The sequence below is a fragment of the Rhinatrema bivittatum genome, chromosome 3, assembly GCF_901001135.1.
Source record: "Rhinatrema bivittatum chromosome 3, aRhiBiv1.1, whole genome shotgun sequence".
Taxonomy (NCBI): domain Eukaryota; kingdom Metazoa; phylum Chordata; class Amphibia; order Gymnophiona; family Rhinatrematidae; genus Rhinatrema; species Rhinatrema bivittatum.
Genome location: NC_042617.1, coordinates 465,568,226 through 465,590,089, shown reverse-complemented (window position 1 = coordinate 465,590,089; position 21,864 = coordinate 465,568,226). Strand labels below are relative to the sequence as shown.

The 21,864-nt window shown below is 42.8% G+C and overlaps 1 protein-coding gene across 1 annotated transcript in view; it reads left to right on the top strand.

Moving 5' to 3' along the window:
- SMC6 (structural maintenance of chromosomes 6) overlaps nt 1–21,864 on the top strand; it is a 317,112-nt gene that overhangs the window by 228,116 nt on the left and 67,132 nt on the right. The window contains 1 exon segment of the mRNA XM_029595951.1: nt 10,484–10,609. Within this exon segment, the coding sequence (XP_029451811.1) occupies nt 10,484–10,609 (126 nt within the window).

Here is a 21,864-nt window from a genome sequence, read left to right as displayed (position 1 = left end):
GGATTAGAACTGTATAGAACTATGTTACGGTTCTTTCATAAAGATGAACTGCCAGCTCTGATTTCCCAGACCTTGAAAATGCTTGGCGTTCATGGGGCAGATTCAGTGTCTGAGCCAAAGAGAAATCCCATTTTGGTTTCCTTGCTTTAAAGCCTCTTGTTTTTTCTCCATGATGGAGGCCATTCAAGAATTGATTGATCCTGAGTGGCACCGCAGAGGCTAATTTCAAAGGGGGGCGGGTTTTGGAAGGCCTGTACCCTCTGGATCCAGTAGTAAGAGAGTGCTTAAGTTTTCCGAAGGTAGATGCACTTGTGTGTGTGGTCTCCAAGCAGATCACTATTCCCGTTGAAGGAGGCGGGGCCTTGAAGGATGCTTATGATAAAAAGATTGTCTATCCTTGAGCAAGCATTTGAAGCGGTGGCAATGATCTTGCAGATCGCTTCTTGTTGTTCCTTGGTGGCTCGCTCTTGTTTGCTTCTCTCCCAGGAGGTTGATGACTGTGGGGTGAACTCCAGGGCAGTTAAGGAACCAGCTGCTGCTGCCTTGGCAGATGCGGGCTGTGATTTGGTCCACACTTCAGCCAGAGGGGTGGCTTCAATAGTAGAGGCCAGGCGTCAGTTACAGTTGAGAAATTGGTTGGCTGATGCAACCTCCAAAGCTAACCTCACCAAATTGCCCTTTAATGGCTCACTTATTTTAGCAGCAGATTGGAGAAACTAACCAGTAAATGGGGTGAATCTCTAATTCCTCGTTTGCCGGAGGATAAGAAGCAGGCGCTGTGCTCCTTTAACATGAGGTCATGCTAGAGGATCCAATTGTTTTCGATTCTATAGAGGAGCGACCTTTCAGAGGACTCAACCCTTCGGTAGGTCTCAGTCCTTTCGTCCCCGCCAACCCAGAAGAAGCAGAGGTTCAGGTAGTGGAACTTTCCAAGCCTCCCAATGAAGGTTTGCCAACCCATCCCTGGGGACAGGAGATAGGGGGACGCCTCTCTCTCTTTTATCAGAGGTGGCTCGAGATCACATTGGATCAGCGGGTCCTGTTGGTGATACAAGAAGGATATATGATGGAGTTTTGCAGTGTTCCTCGGGACGTGTTCATGAAGTCTCCCTGCCACTCCCCGCAGAAGAAGCGAGCACTGGAGGGTACTGTGCTAGGCTCCTCAGTCTGAGGGCTGTGGTCCAAGTGCCCATGTCTCAAGAAAATACGGGGCAATATTCCATTTATTTTGTTGTGCCAAAAAAAATGCTCTTTTCATTCCATCCTGGACCTCAAAGGCGTCAACCATCATTTGTGAGTGAAGCCTTTTGCACATGGAAGCATTGCGTTCGATGATAATGGCCGTGCAGACGGAGGAATTTCTGATTTCTGTGGATCTGTCTGAGTCTTTTCTCTACATTCCCATCCGACTAGAACATCAACGCTTCCTGCAGTTCGTAGTTCTGGAACGCCATTTTCAGTTTCAGGTGCTGCCTTTGGTGTGGCCAGCACTCCCAGAACCTTTTCCAAGATAATGGTAGTAGTTGCGGCAGAGTTGAGAAAGTATGGCATCCTAGTGCACTCTTATTTGGACGACTGGCTGATTCGCATCAAGTTGCTGGAAGGGGAGCCACCTGGTGATTCTCAAGGTGATTTCCCTGTTGCAGGAGCTCGGCTGCATAGTGAACCTGACCAAGTGCAGTCTTCAGCCTGCTCAGTCTTTGGAATACCTCGGAGTTCGGTTCAACATGAAGCTGGGTAAGGTTTTCCTGCCAGAAGCTTGAATTCAGAAGTTGCTGGTGCAGCTCAATCTGTTGATGAACACGCTGCGCCCAATCGTGTGGTCTTAACCTGCAGGTACTTGGCTTTATGGTGGCAACCCTGGAAGTGTACTGTGGGCAAGGGCACATATGCGCTCCCTGCTGTCTCGGTGGAACCCGCAGTCTCAGTAATATTTGATTCACCTCCACTTGCTGATGGAGATCTCCTCCCAACTGCAGAGGTGGCTGCAGGCAGATTACCTAAGGAGGGGGAGTCTCCCTAGCCTCACCAGACTGGCTAGTACTGACAATGGACGCAAGTCTCCTTGGTTGGGTAGCTCACTCTCAGGAGCTGACAGCGCAAAGATGACGGAATGCAGAGGGGTCTCTCTGAAACATCATACAGCTGAATGCCAGGGCAGTCCAGTTGGCATGTTTACAGTTCGGCGACAATCTGCAAGGTCGATCGGTCCGAATAATGTCGTACAATGCAACGGCTGTGACTTACATCAATTGGTACAGAGGTACTAAGAGCCAATAAGTGTCACTGGAAATAGATCAACTTATGGAATGTGTAGAAATGCATCTCCAGATGATCTCATCCTCACACATAGGAAGAGACATCGTAAGGACAGACTTTCTCAGCAGGGAGAGTTTGGATCCAGGTTGAGAAAAATGTTTCCATATATTTTCTGGAACATGGAAAACAACCCGGAATCATAAATAAATATGGGTCTTAATGGACTCTATCCCTCAAAGATACCAGGGCGATTGAGGCCATGTCCAGATAGTAATGGGATGTAAACATGTCATCTGAATTCCTTATTGACATCTTGCACATCTTCTCAGTAGAGATAGACCTTGATAAGTGGTTAATGTTGTGGAGCCCCTAAAATTATTAGCTCAAAGCAATTACCAATAATCATAAAAATGAATTTATTTAAAACAGTTCCAAGTTATATCTTCAACTCTTCTACACATAATAAACCCCATAAAATAATAAATTATTATGGGTACAGACATGGTTTTTGAAAATCAAGTCTGCCTGGGCACTACTTGTTTTCAATGCAAGTTTTAATTAGGGCTTCTGAGGATCATGGTTATGCAATCCCTTCTGAGATTTATTACTAAGGTTTTGGACAAAGGTAATGTCACTATCAGTGAGCCCTTATGCTGTGGCATTATTGATGCAGCCTAGTAGGCAAATCCACTAGGCCACCTCTCAGACAGGCATGCTGAGAACAGATATGGCAGCCATTTTAGAGGCTGATCCCAACTAGCAGGGAACTGCCGGAGTGGACTCCATTGATTTCACACTGCTTCTACCTATTAAGGAGGTTTCAGGTTCTCCTTTGAGTTTGGCAGGGAGCTCTTCTGTTCCACGCTGTGGCGTAGAAGAGCATAAGGAGCTTTTTTTCCCCCTCAGTATTTATGCTATTAGTGCCCAAAGTCTTTTTGGTGAAGAAAGATGCCGTCTCCAGTGGTTCTGTTGCCAAAACATCTTCCTCCAAGGGTTCTCTATCTGGGCTTCATCCCAAGAAAAGGATCCAGATCCAGGTCTGGATTCAGGGTGGTCTAGAGATGATTATCCAGCAGAGTTCTAAATAGATTTTCCTGGGAGTGGAGATGAGGGCAAGGAATCTCTGGAAGAAGAGATTCTAGTGGTGGATGGTGATCCCAGGGTGATCCGCCTTTTTAGATGTGAGAAATTGCCAACCATGATTTCTCAGGTTCTGGCAGAATTAGGAATCAAGGAGAGCAAGGCGGAATCAGAACAGGAAAATGATCCTATTTTGGAAGGTTTGAGGGGTCTCCCTAGGCCCTTCCCTTTCCATAGGTCAGTTAAAGCCTTGATCTTTGAGTGGGATACTCCAGAGGTTGATGTGTAGGTTGGGAGAACAATGGCAACATTGTATTGTCTTCTTGAAGAGACCTTGGAACTCTTCAAGTTGCCCAGGGTGAATGCTTTGCCCTCTGCTGTGAAGCAGAAAACCACGTTACTTGTGAAGAGTTATGGAGCACCTTAGGGATTCTCAGGATTGCAGGGTGAAACTTCAACTCAAGAAGATATTTAAGGTGTCTGCCATGGTGTTCAGGACAGCAGTGTATAGTAGCTTTATGGCTCATGCTTGTTTGTTTACACTGGGTTAAACGGATTCCAGTGACAAATGCTGAGGATTCAGTTTCCATGAAGGAGGTAGAGTGCCTGGAGTCAGGTTTAACCTTTATTGCGGATGCCTTCTATGATTTGATTTGGACTTCGGGGTAGAAATATGATGTCAGCAGTCGGTGAGGTGGTTATTGTGGCTGCAGACAAGTGATTCAAGTCACAGCTGGCTAATCTTCCCTTTCATGATAGATTGCTTTTTGGAGAGGATTTGGAGAATAATTTTAAACACTTAGTTTAGTTCAAGTCTCATAAGCTGTCTAAAGACAGGCTTAAGGACCACTGGAAGTTGTTCCCCAGCAGTCACAAATTTCACGAAACCAGACGTTTTCGCTCGGGGAAGAGTTCTTTGTCACAGTACCAGCATTCAAGCAAGTTGCAGACCTTTTGTGGAAATAAGAATAACCAAGAGGGTTCCAGGACCAGAGGCCTTAAAGATTCCCTATGAAGTTTGCTCAGTCCACTCTTCGGTCATGTATATAGGAGGCCACTGGTCCTCTCTTTACAAGTATTGAAGTAAGGTAACTGATCAATGTGTCCCGTCCCTGAGAAGATGGCTGCGCCGTAGAAGTTGTTTTTCTGGTACTCAACACCTTCATGGTCTCACCGTATGCCTCACAGGAAAAGAAGGAAGCAGTGAAGTCCACTTTGGAATATCTCTTCTTTTTAAGCATGGTGATCCCTGTCCTGAAAGAGGATAGGGGTTTCAGGGATTACCTCCATTTATTTTGTAGTTCCCAAAAAGGAGGTGATATTTCAGCCTATTTTGGATCCAAAAATCCTCTTTGAAGGGATGGAAGATGCAGTCTATCCTGGTGGCTGTTGCAGGATAATTTGTCAAGGGTAATTTGTCAAGGGGAGTGGAATTGGATATCCCAGATTGGGTGATAGTGACGACAGATGCCTGTCTGAAGGCTGGGGGGCTATATGTCATAGACAACTCAGGGAAAATGCCAGAAGTCTAAGTAAGATGGGGGGAATTAGAATGTATAGCAGTGAATGATGACACAGACTGAATTCGCATCTCAGAGACATGGTGGAAGGAGGACAACCAATGGGACAGTGCTATACCAGGGTACAAATTATATCGCAATGACAGAGAGGAGCACGCGGGAAGCGGTGTGGTGCTTTATGTCCGGGATGGCATAGAGTCCAACAGGATAAACATCCTGCACGAGACTAAATGCACAATTGAATCTTTATGGGTAGAAATCCCTTGTGTGTCGGGGAAGACTAGAGTGATAGGAGTATACTGCTGTCCACCTGGGCAAGATGGTGAGACGGACAGTGAAATGCTAAGAGAAATTAGGGAAGCTAACCAAATTGGTAGTGCGGTAATAATGGGAGACTTCAATTACCCAATGAACAATGGTGCAAGAATAAATCTTGAGTTCCAGAGATATTCAACACAGTCTTTTATTTGATGATTCGAAAAGGTGAACCTGGCAACTCCACAAATCAAACAGCAATCATTTATATAAAGTCCCCCAACACGGTCCCGTGTTTCGTGGCGGCTGCATCGGGAGGGACCATAAATATTCAGACAATCTGTAAACAAAGAATAGACAGATGGTGGAATCTAAACATACGCTACTAATCTCTACATAGTCAAAATAGTACATACCATTCTTAGCTTTCATGGAGCGCGAGCGCCCTCAGTCTGACAAACATTTAAAGCAGAAATTGGCACGAAACAGGAATCCCTCGCGAGATCCTTCAACCAATCATCACAGAGCACACATCAACTGAATAAATGCCACTCAATCTCCTTATTAAGGCCTCCCGGGCTGATTGTACCTAACATGTAAATCCATTTCTGTTCTCTTCTCCCAAGTATCTCCGAGAAATCTCCCCCCCGGGGTGGGCGGGGGACCACCTCAAGCACAATAAAAAAGAGATCAGAAATGGAATGGTTAAGTTGGGACCAATGGGTTACAAGGGGTTCATCCATTCTAAGATGTCATATATTGGAACAATGTTCAGACATTCTAGTTTTTATCATTCTGATGGTCTTGCCTACATATAACAATGGACACGGGCACTGTACTATGTAGACTACCCCTTTAGTTGTACAATCAGATCTGGATCGTAAACTAAATGTACGTTCAGTTTCTGGGTGTTTAAATGCCGTGACCACATCAGTATGCTCACACATAGTACAGTGCCCACAAGGGCCATGACCACCTTCCGAACTAAACTCATTGTGAGGTCTCTCAAAATCTGCATGTACAAGTTGGTCACGGAGATTCCTTCCTCTCCGAAAAGTAAATCTGAGGGGGCCATGGAGAATATTAGAGAGTGAAAGTGAGTTCCAGTGTCGACGAATCATATGTATGAACGGAGACCAGTCTGAAGGGTAAATCCAGGAAGACTCAAAATCATCCATATAAAGGCAAGCGATACATTTAGAACTGGATGTCCGTTTATACCTCCCAAAGATTCATAAAACCCTACATCTTCCTCCTGGTCGCCCCATCGTGTCTGGTATTGGCTCTGCACTGGAGCCTTTATCCAAATTTGTGGACATTTTTTTGAAGCCATTTGTACCGAAGATCAAGTCGTATGTGAGAGATTCCGCGCACTTCATTTCTATTGTGTCTGAATTACCGGTGCCATCGGGAAATTTCTTTTTTGTGACTTTAGACATCATTTCTCTATATTCGAACATCCCCCAGAGAGACGCCCTACGGGTGATAGAGAAGGTTTTAAATTCACGTCCTGAGCCCTACCGCATTCCAACATCTTTTTTGTTACAGCTTGCGGAACTGGCCCTGACAAAAAAATTTTTTCGATTTGATAACACTTACTACCAGCAGATTAAAGGCACAGCGATGGGGGCCACTATGGCCCCCAGCATCGCTTGCCTTTATATGGATGATTTTGAGTCTTCCTGGATTTACCCTTCAGACTGGTCTCCGTTCATACATTTGTGGCTACGTTTTATTGATGACGTGTTTTTGATCTGGGTGGGCACGAACATCCAGTTCTACATGTTTTTGGACTGGGTTAACTCCCTGAGCACCCATTTACAGTTTAATTGTTGTATTCATTCTTCTGAAATAGCTTTTTTGGACATTCTCATTTCAAAAGCCTGTGAGGGAGTCAGTTGGACCGTTAGATGATCTTAGAGAAGAAAAAGCCATCGCGGAAAGATTAAATGATTTCTTTGCTTCGGTGTTTACTGAAGAGGATGTTGGGGAGGTACCCGTACTGGAGAAGGTTTTCATGGGCAATAATTCAGATGGACTGAATCAAATCACGGTGAACCTAGATGTGATAGACCTGATTGACAAACTGAAGAGTAATAAATCACCTGGACCAGATGGTATACACCCCAGAGTTCTGAAGGAACTAAAAAATGAAATTTCAGACCTATTAGTAAAAATTTGTAACCTATCATTAAAATCATCCATTGTACCTGAAGACTGGAGGATAGCTAATGGTAACCCCAATATTTAAAAAGGGCTCCAGGGGCGATCCGGGAAACTACAGACCGGTTAGCTTGACTTCAGTGCCAGGAAAAATAGTGGAAAGTGTTCTAAACATCAAAATCACAGAACATATAGAAAGACATGTTTTAATGGAACAAAGTCAGCATGACCTAACCCAAGGGCAAGACAATTCATAAAGCAGACTACACTGCCCTGGACAACATTATACATCTACATAAATCATCACGTACAACAAGATCAACATATAAAATTCAGCTGGATGTTCCCTCACTACCACAAGCCAAACTATCCTCCACAAGAAATAGAGCCATCTCTATCATCGGCCCAAAACTATGGAACTCATTACCTCTACACCTCAATTCGCAAGAAAACTTTAAATCTTTTAAAAAAGAACTTAAAGCTTGGCTACTCACACAGTCTTGCAATGGTTGCTCACCCAATGTCAGCAGAACATAAATCTTTTATCACATCCACTACACGTCCCATTTTATACCAACAATCCCCCTCCTATGACTACCGCCCCGACTCGCAGAAACCTTTTCTCGTTTTTTGATTCGGTATCAACCGTCCCCCTTCAAGATTTGCATACAGTCATATATCTAATGTTTAATATATTTATTGACTTTTATTAAGTTATTGTTCTGTTTCAATTTCTGTTATACTGTTATGAATTTAAATGTAACTGGTTTGTTATAATGTAAACCGGAGTGAAGGCAATATCTGCTATACCTCGGTATATAAACGAATGCTAACTAAATAAATAAATAAAAAATAAAAGTCTTGCTTCACAAATCTGCTTCACTTTTTTGAAGGAGTTAATAAACATGTGGATAAAGGTGAACCTGTAGATGTAGTATACTTGGATTTTCAGAAGGCGTTTGACAAAGTTCCTCATGAGAGGCTTCTAGGGAAAGTAAAAAGTCATGGGATAGGTGGAGATGTCCTTTCGGTGATTGCAAACTGGCTAAAAGACAGGAAACCGAGAATAGGATTAAATGGACAATGTTCTCAGTGGAAGGGAGTGGGCAGTGGAGTGCCTCAGGGATCTGTATTGGGACCCTTACTTTCCAATATATTTATAAATGATCTGGAAAGAAATACGACGAGTGAGATAATCAAATTTGCAGATGATACAAAATTGTTCAGAGTAGTTAAATCACAAGCAGGTTGTGATAAATTGCAGGAAGACCTTGTGAGACTGGAAAATTGGGCATCAAAATGGCAGATGAAATTTAATGTGGATAAGTGCAAGGTGATGCATATAGGGAAAAATAACCCATGCTATGGTTACACAATGTTAGGTTCCATATTAGGTGCTACAACTCAAGAAAGAAACCTAGGCGTCATAGTGGATAACACATTGAAATTGTCGGTTCAATGTGCTGCGGCATTCAAAAAAGCAAACAGAATGTTGGGAATTATTAGAAAGGGAATGGTGAATAAAACGAAAAATGTCATAATGCCTCTATCGCTCCATGGTGAGACCGCACCTTAAGAACATGCCATACTGGGTCAGACCAAGGGTCCATCAAGCCCAGCATCCTGTTTCCAACAGTGGCCAATCCAGGCCATAAGAACCTGGCAAGTACCCAAAAACTAAGTCTATTCCATGTTACCGTTGCTAGTAATAGCGGTGGTTGTTATCTGTACAATTCTGGTCGCCACATCTCAAAAAAGATATAATTGCGATGGAGAAGGTACAGAGAAGGGCTACCAAAATAAGGGGAATGGAACAGCTCCCCTATGAGGAAAGGCTAAAGAGGTTAGGACTTTTCAGCTTGGAGAAGAGACGGCTGAGGGGGGATATGATAGAGGTCTTTAAAATCATGAGAGGTCTAGAACGGGTAGATGTGAATCAGTTATTTAATCTTTTGGATAATAGACTAGGGGGCACTCCATGAAGTTAGCATGTGGCACATTTTAAAACTAATCGGAGAAAGTTCTTTTTTACTCAATGCACAATTAAACTCTGGAATTTGTTGCCAGAGGATGTTGTTAGTGCAGTTAGTATAGCTGTGTTGAAAAAAGGATTAGATAAGTTCTTGGAGGAGAAGTCCATTACCTGCTATTCATTAAGTTGACTTGGAAAACAGCCACTGCTATTACTAGCAACGGTAACATGGAATAGACTTAGTTTTTGGGTACTTGCCAGGTTCTTATGGCCTGGATTGGCCACTGTTGGAAACAGGATGCTGGGCTTGATGGACCCTTGGTCTGACCCAGTATGGCATGTTCTTATCTACATGGGAGTCAATAGTCAGCGGCATTTAGCCAAATAACTCACAAGTTATTCAGTTAAATGCCAACTTTTCAATATTTCCCCATTTGTCCAGCTAAAGTTTAGTTGGATAACTCATTATCTGGTGAAAATTTAGCCAGATTACATACAAGTGTTCTAGGGCAGAGTTAAGTTACCTGGATAAGTAAACCAGCCATCTCTAATATTTAGTTAGCCAAATACTTATTTGGTAACTCCAGTATTCTGATTTAGCCTGATAAATGTATCTGGCTAATCCTGGTAACCCTAAAATTAGCCGCTGAATATCCTACCAGAGTTAGCCAAGTAAGCATATTCAGCTAACTTTGCAAGCTAGTGACTGAATATTTATTTGATTTATATATTTTTTTTAGCATTTCAAAGATTACATTCTGGTACTGAAATATTTTCCTATCCTCAGAGGTCTTACAATCTAAATTTCTGAGGCAGATGAGGGTAAGGTGACTTGCCCAAGGTGGCAGTAGGATATGAACGCTCGTTTCCCTAGTTCGTAGCCCTCTGCTCAAATCACTAGGCTTCTTCTGCTCCATAGTCTTTCTTTTGTCGTTTTCATTCCCTAATAGTAGTTTTGATAGTGACTGGTTCAGAAGTATGGATTCTGATTAATGAGCTCTTGATGCCTTGTCCTTGACTGCAATACTGTGAGGATTTTGCTACATCTCAACTTCCATTGCTTCTATTTTTTAGCTTTTAAAATTTCCAGAAAGGAAAATTTGTTAAGCTATACAAATATGTGCACATTAATCATTTTATTTAACACATTTCATTAAAGGACATCATTTGTCAACTAAATTGTTCTAGTGCTATTTACACAAATTTGTTTTATTCTTTTGTTCTGACAAATTAGGCAGTATCAGGAAGCAAAAGAAACTTATCAAGATATAGAGGGTAAAGTAAAGAATCTCAAGAGGTTTATTAAACTACTGGATGAAATAATGTCCCAAAGATACAAGACATACCAGCAGTTTAGAAGGTAAGAGTTGATGCATTCTTCCCAGTACTCAACATTGCTTGCAAATATTAGTGCTGCAAAAGTTTGTGTACCCCAATTATAACAAGAATTACAAGTTCTTACCATGATACCCTTGTTTAATTGAAAATGTTTTCTGCTGCAGTAAAGAGTATAAATTAAATAAGTCTATTTTTCTTGACACAATACTGTACAAAGTAGGAACAATAAGACTAATTCAGAATCAATGTGCATGAAATAGTAAATGAACTCTAGTTTCTTTAGCACAGGGGTTCTCAATCCAGCCCTCGGGACACACAGTCAGGTTTTTAGTATATCAGCAATTAATATACATGAGATAGATTTGCAAGTACAGAAACCACTGTATACAAATTTGTCATGCATATTTATGTGGCTATTCTGATAACCTTACTGACTAGGTATGTCCTGAGGACTGAGTTGAGAACCCCTGTTTTAGCACAATTAATTTACTAATTAAAATTAGATGTTTAAATAATTGGGTAGCAAGTAAACTACCCTGCAGAATAAATCTGCATGGCTGAGTTTTGGCATCTTGTTCTATATAATGGTCCAAAAGGATTTGAATATCTAATGTCTTCACTTTAAAAGTTAGTGGGAGCTCATCATGCTACAATTAAAAAAACATTTCAGAGGATTTACAAAAGAGTAGTTGATGCTCATCTGTTGGACAAGATTATAAAACCATTTCTAAACATCTGGTGTGCCATCCATTCACTGTCACACAATTTGAAAATGCAGAAAGTTGAAGACTATAATGATTCTACCCAGGAACATTCATCCTGCCAAAATCACCCCAAGAGTAAACCAGAAAATCATCCAAGAAGTCATAAAGAACCCCTGATGTCAAAAGATCTGCAGGCCTCTCTGAGAATACCTGTTTTCTGTGCTGTCCTCATGCCAAAAAGGGGCCTCAGTGGACCATGTAACTTGCTGTCTTGGTCCTCCAAGCCCTATGGCTTAGGAGAACTTGTTGGCAGCTATGATCCCAGCACTGACTCAGCACTACTACAGGATATAAGCCTGCTTCTGTATAAATTGCTTGGTTCAGCGTGGAATTCCCTTACTCTGTATTATGGTCCGTATTCTGATTCCTAGTCTTAGCCTTGCTTAGTTCTGTGCCTTTATTCTGATTCTTAGCCTTTCACTATTTGTTTAGCCCAAATATCATGGCCACCTGTTCTATGTGCTTGTCCTCCTGTTTGGTTATGCCTATTCTGTCTGGTCCTGCATTCTAGCTTAGGTATCGTGACTTTCTGGTTTTGTGTTTGTCTGGTCTGTGGTCTTTTAATATGTGTTTGTTCTGTCTCAGTCGTGACTGTCTTGCCTAATGGGGCACTCTTTAGTTCTTGTCTCATTTCCAGTCCTGTTCTCTTTTAGTGGGTGCCTTTTTAGTTACCTGTGTGCTCCTTAAATCCTGCCAGCCACTAGAACCAAAAGACTCAACCTAGGGAGAGATGACCAGTACAGGCAGAAGTTCCCTGGTGCTAGGCCAGTCCAATTTCTCTTCAGGTCTGTTGTTCCTAAGTTCAGCCTGCTCCTGTGCTGGGGGTTAATGAACACTGGCTATTGCTGTGACACTCTCTTCAGCTGATGTCAGAGGTTATGTGTCTACTATCGAGAAAAAAACTGAATGGTATTCATGGAAGGATAGGTAGAAAGAAACCTCTGCTCTCTAAAAAGAACATTACTGCTCATCTCAGGTTCACCAAAGAGCATCTGGATAGATCCACAAGACTTCTGGAATAATAATCTCTGGATAGATGAGTCAAACATGGAATTTTTTGTCACAATAACAAACATTCAGACTGATGCCTTATCGTGCACTCAGGCTAGTGCACAGGTTAACCCACAATTAGATGCGTGTCCATAAACCCTGACGCAATAAGGGGATCAGGCGTCCAAAACGTGCGTAGCTAATTGCGCTCATCACATGTAAATGCCATTTTGAGGTACAATTTTATCCCTAGCACGTCCTTTTTAGCGTGGTGGCTTATTTGCCTGTTGCATCGAATGCCCAAGAGAGGTGAATGTGTGCACGGTAAAAAACCAGGCACCCAGTAAGCAGTCAGTGATCAGTCTAGCTGCTCTGTTTTGTATTGTTTGGAACATGTATATCTGTCCTTTCAGCAGCTGTATACAGTGACTTGCAAAAGTATTCAACCCCCTAAAAAGCCAGATTTGTGTAGATTGCAAATGACATTTACACAGATTGTTCCAGACAGTCTGTTTATTGCAAACCAGTATACTCTTAAAGTGAATTTTCAAAGTCACAATTTATTATTTCTCTGCATTTTTTGTAAAATAAAATTAAAACTGAAAAATGCTGCTTGCATAAATATTCAACCCCTTCAAACTAGTATTTGGTAAAGCCACCTTTTATTGCTATAAAAGTTTTAAGTCTGTTGGGGTAAGTTTCTACTAGCTTTGTACACTGTTTGGGACTGATTTTTATCCATTCTACCTGGCAGATTTGCTACAGGTTGTTCAGGTTGGTTAGATGACTCTTATGGACAGCAATTTTGAAATAGTGCCACTGATACTTGATTGGATTGAGATCTGGACTTTGACTTGACCATTGTAGAACATTCACCTTTTTTGTTGTTCAACCACTCCTATGTTGCTTTGGCCTTGTGCTTAGGATCATTGTCCTACTGAAAGGTGAATTTTCTCCCACGTTTTATTTTTTTAGCAGGCTGTAGCAGGTTGTCTTGCAGTATCACCTTGTATGTTGCATCATCCATCCGTCCTTCAATTTTAACAAGATTCCCAGTCCCTGCTGAGAAAAAGCATCCCAACCCAACATGATGTTGCCACCCCCATATTTTACTGTTGGCATGGTGTTTGCTGAGGAATGGGCAGGGTTAGGTTTGCGCCACACACAATGCTTTGAATTTTGGATAAAAAAAACTCCATTTTTGTCTCATCTGACCACACAATCTTATCCTTCATTTTAGCTGGGTCACTCTGATGCTTTCTGGAAAACTCCATACATACTTTGATATGATTTTCCTTCAGTAATGGCCTCTTTCTAGCCACCCTTCCATGCAGAGCTCTTGATATGGTTGACTGGTGCACCTCCACTGAACTCTGTTGCTACTTCAAAGTGATTGTTGGCCTCTCTGGACCTTCCCTCACAAGTCTTTGTTTTGCTCTGAGTTTTGAGGGACGCCTTGTCTAGGCAGTGTCTGGGTGGTATGATACAGCTTCCATTGCCTCACAATTGATCCAGCAGTGCTCACTTTAATATTATTTTGTAGCCTTTTCCTATCTTGTGCAGGTTTAAAACTTTATCTTTAATTACCTTAGAATGCTCTTTGATCTTAATTTTCACAGCTTTTCTTCAGGTTCACAATCTGACCAATGGTACTGGAATTAGGGGGTCTTTTGCAGAGAAATAATGAATTGTGACTTTGAACATTTACTTTAAGAGCATACTGGTTTGTAATAACATATTGTCTGAAACAATCATAAGTGTCATTTGTAATCCACACATCCGCTGTCTCTTTTTTTTAGGGGTCGAATATTTTTGCAAGCCACTGTATATAATGTTTTACAATAGTTAAGTACACTAAATATTAAAGCTTGTACCACCATTCTAAAATCAGATGTAGAGAAAACATTTTAAGTGCCTAACAAAGCATAGTTTAAAAAGATACTTTCAGTAATTTATTAATCTGAAGACGCAAAGTAAATGAGGCATCAACAGTAAAACCAAGGTCTCGAACCTGAATCAAGAATGAGTAAGTACTATTTAAATTTTAGGCCATTGGGTTCCTTTTAAATCTCATTTTGGCCAACTCACAGGATTTCTGATTTCCCTAAATTAAGTGACATGCTATTATTTCTCAACTGAGAATCACAGTCTGAAATTCCCTTTGAGTGTTACCTCATGAGCCCCCCTAGTCTCTTTTTCATCCAAGCACCCACAAGGATATGTGCCTGTCTGTAACTTTTTGTAAAATTCTTATTTATTATCTTAAGTTATCGCACTGCTTCAGCAGCCCCCGAACGGCACTTGTCATTGCTATTTAAAAAGAAAAAACCATAATGATTTCTGCTTGCTGGACATTTTAAAGAAAAAAACAACTGTGAGTGGTTTCAAGGACACAATTTATGATAGGAAAATGACTATTACCGACAGACATGACCTAATAACATAACACAAGAACATGCCATACTGGGTCAGACCAAGGGTCCATCAAACCCAGCATCCTGTTTCCAACAGTGGCCAATCCAGGCCATAAGAACCTGGCAAATACCCAAAAACTAAGTCTATTCCATGTTACTGTTTTCTAAGTCAACTTAATGAATAGCAGTGGCTGTTTTCTAAGTCAACTTAATGAATAGCAGGTAATGGACTTCTCCTCCAAGAACTTATCCAATCCTTTTTTAAACACAGCTATACTAACTGCACTAACCACATCCTCTGGCAACAAATTTCAGAGTTTAATTGTGCATTGAGTAAAAAAGAAAGTTCTCAGATTAGTATTAAATGTGCCACATGCTAACTTCATGGAGTGCCCCTAGTCTTTCTATTATCTGAAAGAGTAAATAACTGATTCTCATCTACCCGTTCTAGACTTCTCATGATTTTAAACACCTCTATCATATCCCCCCTCAGTTGTCTTTTCTCTAAGTTAAAAAGTCCTAACCGCTTTAGTCTTTCCTCATAGGGGAGCTGTTCCATTCCCCTTATCATTTTGGTTGCCCTTCTCTGTACCTTCAACATCAACATCACAACTACCGTATTTTTCGCTCCATAAGACGCACCTGACCATAAGACGCACCTAGGATTCAGAGGGGTAAAATAAAAAAAAAAAAAAAAATTGTGCTAAACCGGCTCTGCGTCTGGGCGTCTTATGGAGCAAATTAGGGGAGTGCATAGCTTTTTTTTTTCCTCCCCATTTTGTTTTCGGGTCTGGGGAGGGCCATTTCAGTCCACTCCCCAGATCAGAAAACTTTTCTTTCTCTGGGATCCCCTCCCCCCCCAAAAAAAAAACACCCCATCCCAACCCTTTAAATTAACAACCCCCCCCCTCCTGACCCCCCCAAGACCTGCCGACTTAATTTACCGCAACCCCCCACCCTCCTGACCCCCCCAAGACCTGCCGACTTAATTTACCGCAACCCCCCACCCTCCTGACCCCACCAAGACCTGCCAAACGTCCCTGGTGGTCCAGCGGGGGTCCAGGAGCGGTCCGGGAACGATTTCCAGGGCGTGGGCCGTCGGCTGCCAGTAATCAAAATGGCGCCGACGGCCCTTTGCCCTCACTATGTCACTGGGACCGACCGGTAAATTAAGTCAGCAGGTCTTGGGGGGGGGGTCAGGAGGGTGGGGGGTTGCGGTAAATTAAGTCGGCAGGTCTTGGGGGGGGGTTGCGGTAAATTAAGTCGGCAGGTCTTGGGGGAGTCAGGGAGGGGGGGGGGTGTTAGATTTTTTTTATATTCGCTCCATAAGACGCACATACATTTTCCCCCCACTTTTGGGGGGGAAAAAAGTGCGTCTTATGGAGCGAAAAATACGGTATATCTTTTTTGAGATGCAGCGACCAGAATTGTACACAGTATTCAAGGTGCAGTCTCACCAGGGAGCGATACAGAGGTATTATGACACTTTCCGTTTTATTCACCATTCCTTTTCTAATAATTCCCAACATTGTTTGCTTTTTTGAATGCCGCAGCACAGTGAACCGACAATTTCAATGTGTTATCCACTATGACGCCTAGATCTTTCTTGGGTGGTAGCACCTAATATGGAACCTAACATTGTGTAACAATAGCATGGGTCATTTTTCCCTATATGCATCACCTTGCACTTACCCACATTAAATTTCATCTGCCTTTTCAATGACCAATTTTCCAGTCTCACAAGGTCTTCCTGCAATTTATCACAATCTGCTTGTGATTTAAGTACTCTGAACAATTTTGTATCATCTGCAAATTTGATTACCTCACTCGTCATATTTCTTTCCAGATCATTTATAAATATATTGAAAAGTAAGGGTCTTAATACAGATCCCCGAGGCACTCCACTGTCCACTCTCTTCCACTGAGAAAATTGTCCATTTAATCCTACTCTCTGTTTCCTGTCTTTTAGCCAGTTTGTAATCCTCGAAAGGACATCGCCACTATCCCATGACTTTTTACTTTTTCTTAGAAGCCTCTCATGAGGAACTTTGTCAAACTCCTTCTGAAAATCCAAGTACACTACATCTACCGATTCACCTTTATCCACATGTTTATTAACTCCTTCAAAAACGTGAAGCAGATTTGTGAGGCAAGACTTGCCTTGGGTAAAGCCATGCTGACTTTGTTCCATTAAACCATGTCTTTCTATATGTTCTGTGATTTTGATGTTTAGAACACTTTCCACTATTTTTCCTGGCACTGAAGTCAGGCTTAACCGGTCTGTAGTTTCCCAGATCGCCCCTGGAGCCCTTTTTAAACATTGGGATTACATTAGCTATGCTCCTGTCTTCAGTTTAAACTCTGGAATTTGTTGCCAGAGGATGTGGTTAGTGCAGTTAGTATAGCTGTGTTTAAAAAAAGATTGGATAAGTTCTTGGAGGAGAAGTCCATTACCTGCTATTAATTAAGTTGACTTAGAAAATAGCCACTGCTATTATTAGCAATGGTAACATGGAATAGATTTAGTTTTTGGGTACTTGCCAGGTTCTTATGGCCTGGATTGGCCACTGTTGGAAACAGGATGCTGGGCTTGATGGACCCTTGGTCTGACTCAGTATGGCATGTTCTTATGTTCTTAGATACAATGGATGATTTTAATGATAGGTTACAGATTTTTACTAATAGGTCTGAAATTTCATTTTTTAGTTCCTTCAGAACTCTGGGGTGTATACCATCTGGTCTAGGTGACTGACTTACTCTTTTAGGTTCACTGTGATTTGGTTCAGTCCATCTGAATCATTACCCATGAAAACCTTCTCCAGTACGGCTACCTCCCCTACATCCTGTTCAGTAAAACACCAAAGCAAAGAAATCATTTAATCTTTCCGCGATGGCCTTATCTTCTCTAAGTGCCCCTTTAACCCCTCGATCATCTAATGGTCCAACTGACACCCTCACAGGCTTTCTGCTTTGGATATATTTAAAAATGCTTTTACTGTGAGTTTTTGCCTCTATGGCCAACTTCTTTTCAAATTCTCTCTTAGCCTGTCTTATCAATGTCTTGCATAAGCGTTAGCAAGTTAAATGTATTATCCTATTTTCTTCTGTTGGATCCTTCTTCCAATTTTTGAATGAATATCTTTTGGCTAAAATAACTTTTCACCTTCACCTCCCTTTTTAACCATGCTGGTAATCGTTTTGCCTTCTTTCTACCTTTTTTAATGTATGGAATACATTTGGACTGTTCTTCTAGGATGGTATTTTTTAACAATGACCACGCTTCTTGCACATTTTTTACCTTTGTAGCTGCACCTTTCAGTTTTTTTCTAACAATTTTTCTCATTTTATCAAAGTTTCCCTTTTGAAAGTTTAGCACGAGAGCCGTGGATTTGCTTACTGTCACCCTTCCAGTCATTAATTCAAATTTGATCATATTATGATCACTATTGTCAAGCGGCCCCCACCACTGTTACCTCTCACCAAATCCTGTGCTCCACTGAGAATTAGATCTAAAATTGCTCCCTCTCTTGTCGGTTGCTGAATCAATTGCTCCATAAAAATGTCATTTATTCCATCCAGGAACTTTATATCTCTAGCATGTACCGATGATACATTTACCCAGTCAATATTGGGGTAATTGAAGTTTCCCATTATTACCACACTACCAATTTGGTTAGCTTCCCTAATTTCTCTTAGCATTTCACTGTCAGTCTTACCATCTTCACCAGGTGGACGGTAGTATACTCCTATCACTATAGTCTGGCTACTTCTGTCTGGGATATGACCACAGCCAGGCCAGATGTCCCTGTGCTCCCTCCTCTTCTTTCCTTCCTGGCACAATGCTTGCATGCAGAACCAAAAGCACATAGATCATTTAAGCTTATTATATCTGCATCACTGTGCCATGATTCTGCTATACAAATAACATCTAATTTCCTTTCTGCTATTAAATTAAATGTAACACAGGCTTTATTTACAATGGCCAAAGTATTCATAAAAACTTAATATTGCTTGTTTTCCTAGCGTGTAGCCAGATGGACTCAGAACCAATGGGTTTATATGCTCCCTCCTAGCAGATGGAGATGGAGCCAGGTTTCAAAGCTGACGTCACCCTAGATACACCCCTGCAATAACCTCAGTCCTTCAGTATCTCTCAGTCTCCTAGCAAATGTGGACGTGCTTTCCCTATGGGGATCGCTGAACTCTTTAGAAGAAGAAATTCTACTTTTAAATTAGAGAGAGACTGAGCCCTGCTCTCCTGTGGTGATACCTAAAAGTCCCTCCCCCATTTAAGAATTCCTAGGGTGATTTCCGAGATCCTTCAGAGATGTGCCTTGGTCCAGTAGCCGGTTCCCGGTGTGGACTTTACTACTGAAGCAACTGTAAGGCAGCAGGTACAGGAAGCCGAGCGCAGTAGTGACGGCCAAAGCCTGCTCTCCCCACAGCCGGAAACAGTCTCTGTACTCAGCCGGTAAGCGCTGAACCCAGGTAAGTTTAAAAAAAAAAAAAAAAAAGAGAAAGAAGAAGATTCCTCTCTATTCAGAGGAGGGGTTTTGGTAAGACTTCCTTGTTCTCCTTGCTCGACAAGCCATCCCGTCATTCCCGATCCCTTTGGAGTAAGGGGAAGTGGGCTTATGAGCAGGTTGAGCGCCCCCCCCCCCCCTCCCGGTGGGCTAGGCCCTGCTTTAGGTTTCGTAGGCGTACCGCATGGTAGGCCACAGCAGCGACGTCTTGCGTGCATTTTTGTGTCTTTTATTGCCCACCCTAATGTCATTACGCATGGTGTGTGCCAGCTGTACGCACAACTCTCCAGGTGCAGAATTTAGGTAAAGCTGGGCACACGGGCTGTGCGTGCACCTCGCCGTGGTCTCCGTAGGCGCCTGAAATCTGTGCGCACAATATTTTTAAACGTGAGCTGCCTGAACACGGTTACCATCCCTAATTGATGCAGCAGCAAAGAAACATAAGCGCCATTCTCTCTGCGCTGCTTGTCATATTAGGGCTACTCAGTCTGACTTGGATTCTTACTTATGTCAGCACTGTGAGGAAGCCCAGGGAGAGTTGGCCTTCCCAGACTTTACCAAGTCTGGCTCCTCCCAATCAGAGGATGGGTCAGCCACAACCTTAACTGGAAGTACCCTGAATCTGAGTAATCTTGGGGCTGGGTCTTCCGTGGGAGAGGGAAATCCAGAGGCATCTACCACAGTACTTTCTGGACTAGGCATGGACCCTGCTGCTTTCTCTTGAGTGAAATTTTTCCAAGGCCTTCAAGCCTTCGTACAGGCGCAGTCACCTTCACTTGCCCCTGTCCGGACGGAACCCCAGCCGGTAAGGCCACCCTCTCCCAGCCCTATCAGCAGACCTCGAGACATGCCTCGCCTCAACAAGGGTATCCATGGCAGTGACCCAGACAGCACAAACGAAGAAGGGTATCCAGATTCCTTGAAAGATGGGGAAATCTCCAGATTTAGTACCAATATCAGACCATGTTACATTTTTTCCATAGACATGAATTGCTGGCCCTGGTTCCCCAGACCCTGAAGATGCTGTGAGTTCCTGGGGCAGATTGTATGATGGAACCACAGAAGAATCCCATTCTGGTTTCTCTACATAAAGCCTCTTGCTATTTTCCAGTGCTGGAAGCCATCCAGGAGTTGATTGACCTGGAATGGGATGCCCCTGAAGCGAGTTTTAAAGGTGGACGAGCATTAGAAGCGCTGTACCCACTGGATCTGGAGGCAAGAGAACGTCTACATGTCCCTAAAATGGATGTGCTGGTCTGTGCTGTCTTGAAGCAAACAACTATCCCAGTGGATGGAGGAGCAGCCTTGAAGGATACACATGATAGGCAAATGGAGTCCATCCTTAAACAAGTTTTTGACGCAATAGCAATGACCTTACAGATTGCTTCTTGTTGTGCCCTGGTAGCTCGTTTGTGCTTGCTCCTCTCTCGGGAGGTGGATGACTCGGGCAAATTCCAGGGAGGTTATGGAACCCGTCGCCATCTTTTTAGCTGATGTGGGCTCTGATCTAGTCCGTACCTCGTCCACAAGAGTGGCCTCAGTGGTAGGAGCCAGAGGATAGCTATTCCTGCGAAACTGGTCAGCAGACTCAACCTCTAAGGCAAACTTCACACAGATGCCCTTTAAGGGATCACTCCTCTTCGGAAGTGAATTGGAAAAGCTGGCCAGTAAAGGGGGTGAATCTCCAGTGCCCCTGCTACTGGAAGAGAAAACAGTTATAGCACCCCTCACCCATGAGGGGTCGATCCAGGGGTTCCCAATGCTTTTAGCCCTACAGGAACTCGACATTTCAGAGGTCTCTGTCCTTTTGGAGGTCTCAGTCCTTTCGGAGTCGACAGCCCAAGAGAGGGGCATGTTCGGATTCAGGTTCATCCTGAACTCCTCACTAAAGTTTGCCGACCCATCCTTGGAACGAGGAGGTAGAGGGTTGACTGTCCCTCTTCTACCAGTGGTGGGTCGAAATCACTTCAGACAAATGGGTACTGGATGTCATACGAGAAGGATACGCGCTGGAATTTCACAGCACTCCTTGGGACATGTTTATGATATATCCTTGTTACTCCCAGCACAAGAAGCAGGCAGTGGAGTCTACCTTGGTAAGGCTTCTCAGGATGAGGGCTATAATTCCAGTACCTGTACCCCAGGAAAATACGAGATACTGTTGGTCCAATACAAAGATGACTCAGCCTGTAGCTTGCTAATCACCCATATGTGAGGACCAGCATCCTGCTTGTCCTGGGATAAAGCAAAATTGCCTACCTTGTAATAGGTGTTATCCCAGGACAGCAGGATGTAGTCCTCACGAAATCCACCCTCCACCCCGCGGAGTTGGGTCCGATATGTTTTATTATTTTATTTTTGGCTAATGCTCATTGCTACAAACAAGACTGAAGGGAGACCCCTGTGGCTGAGAATATCATGGCATGCTCAGTAGGCTCAGGATGCCAGTCAAAAGTTTCTAGAAACTTTGACAGAAAGTTTTCCGGGATAGGGCTCCATCAGTGACGTCACCCATATGTAAGGACTACATCCTGCTGTCCTGGGATAACACTATTACAAGGTAAGCAATTTTGCTTTTCTAATACA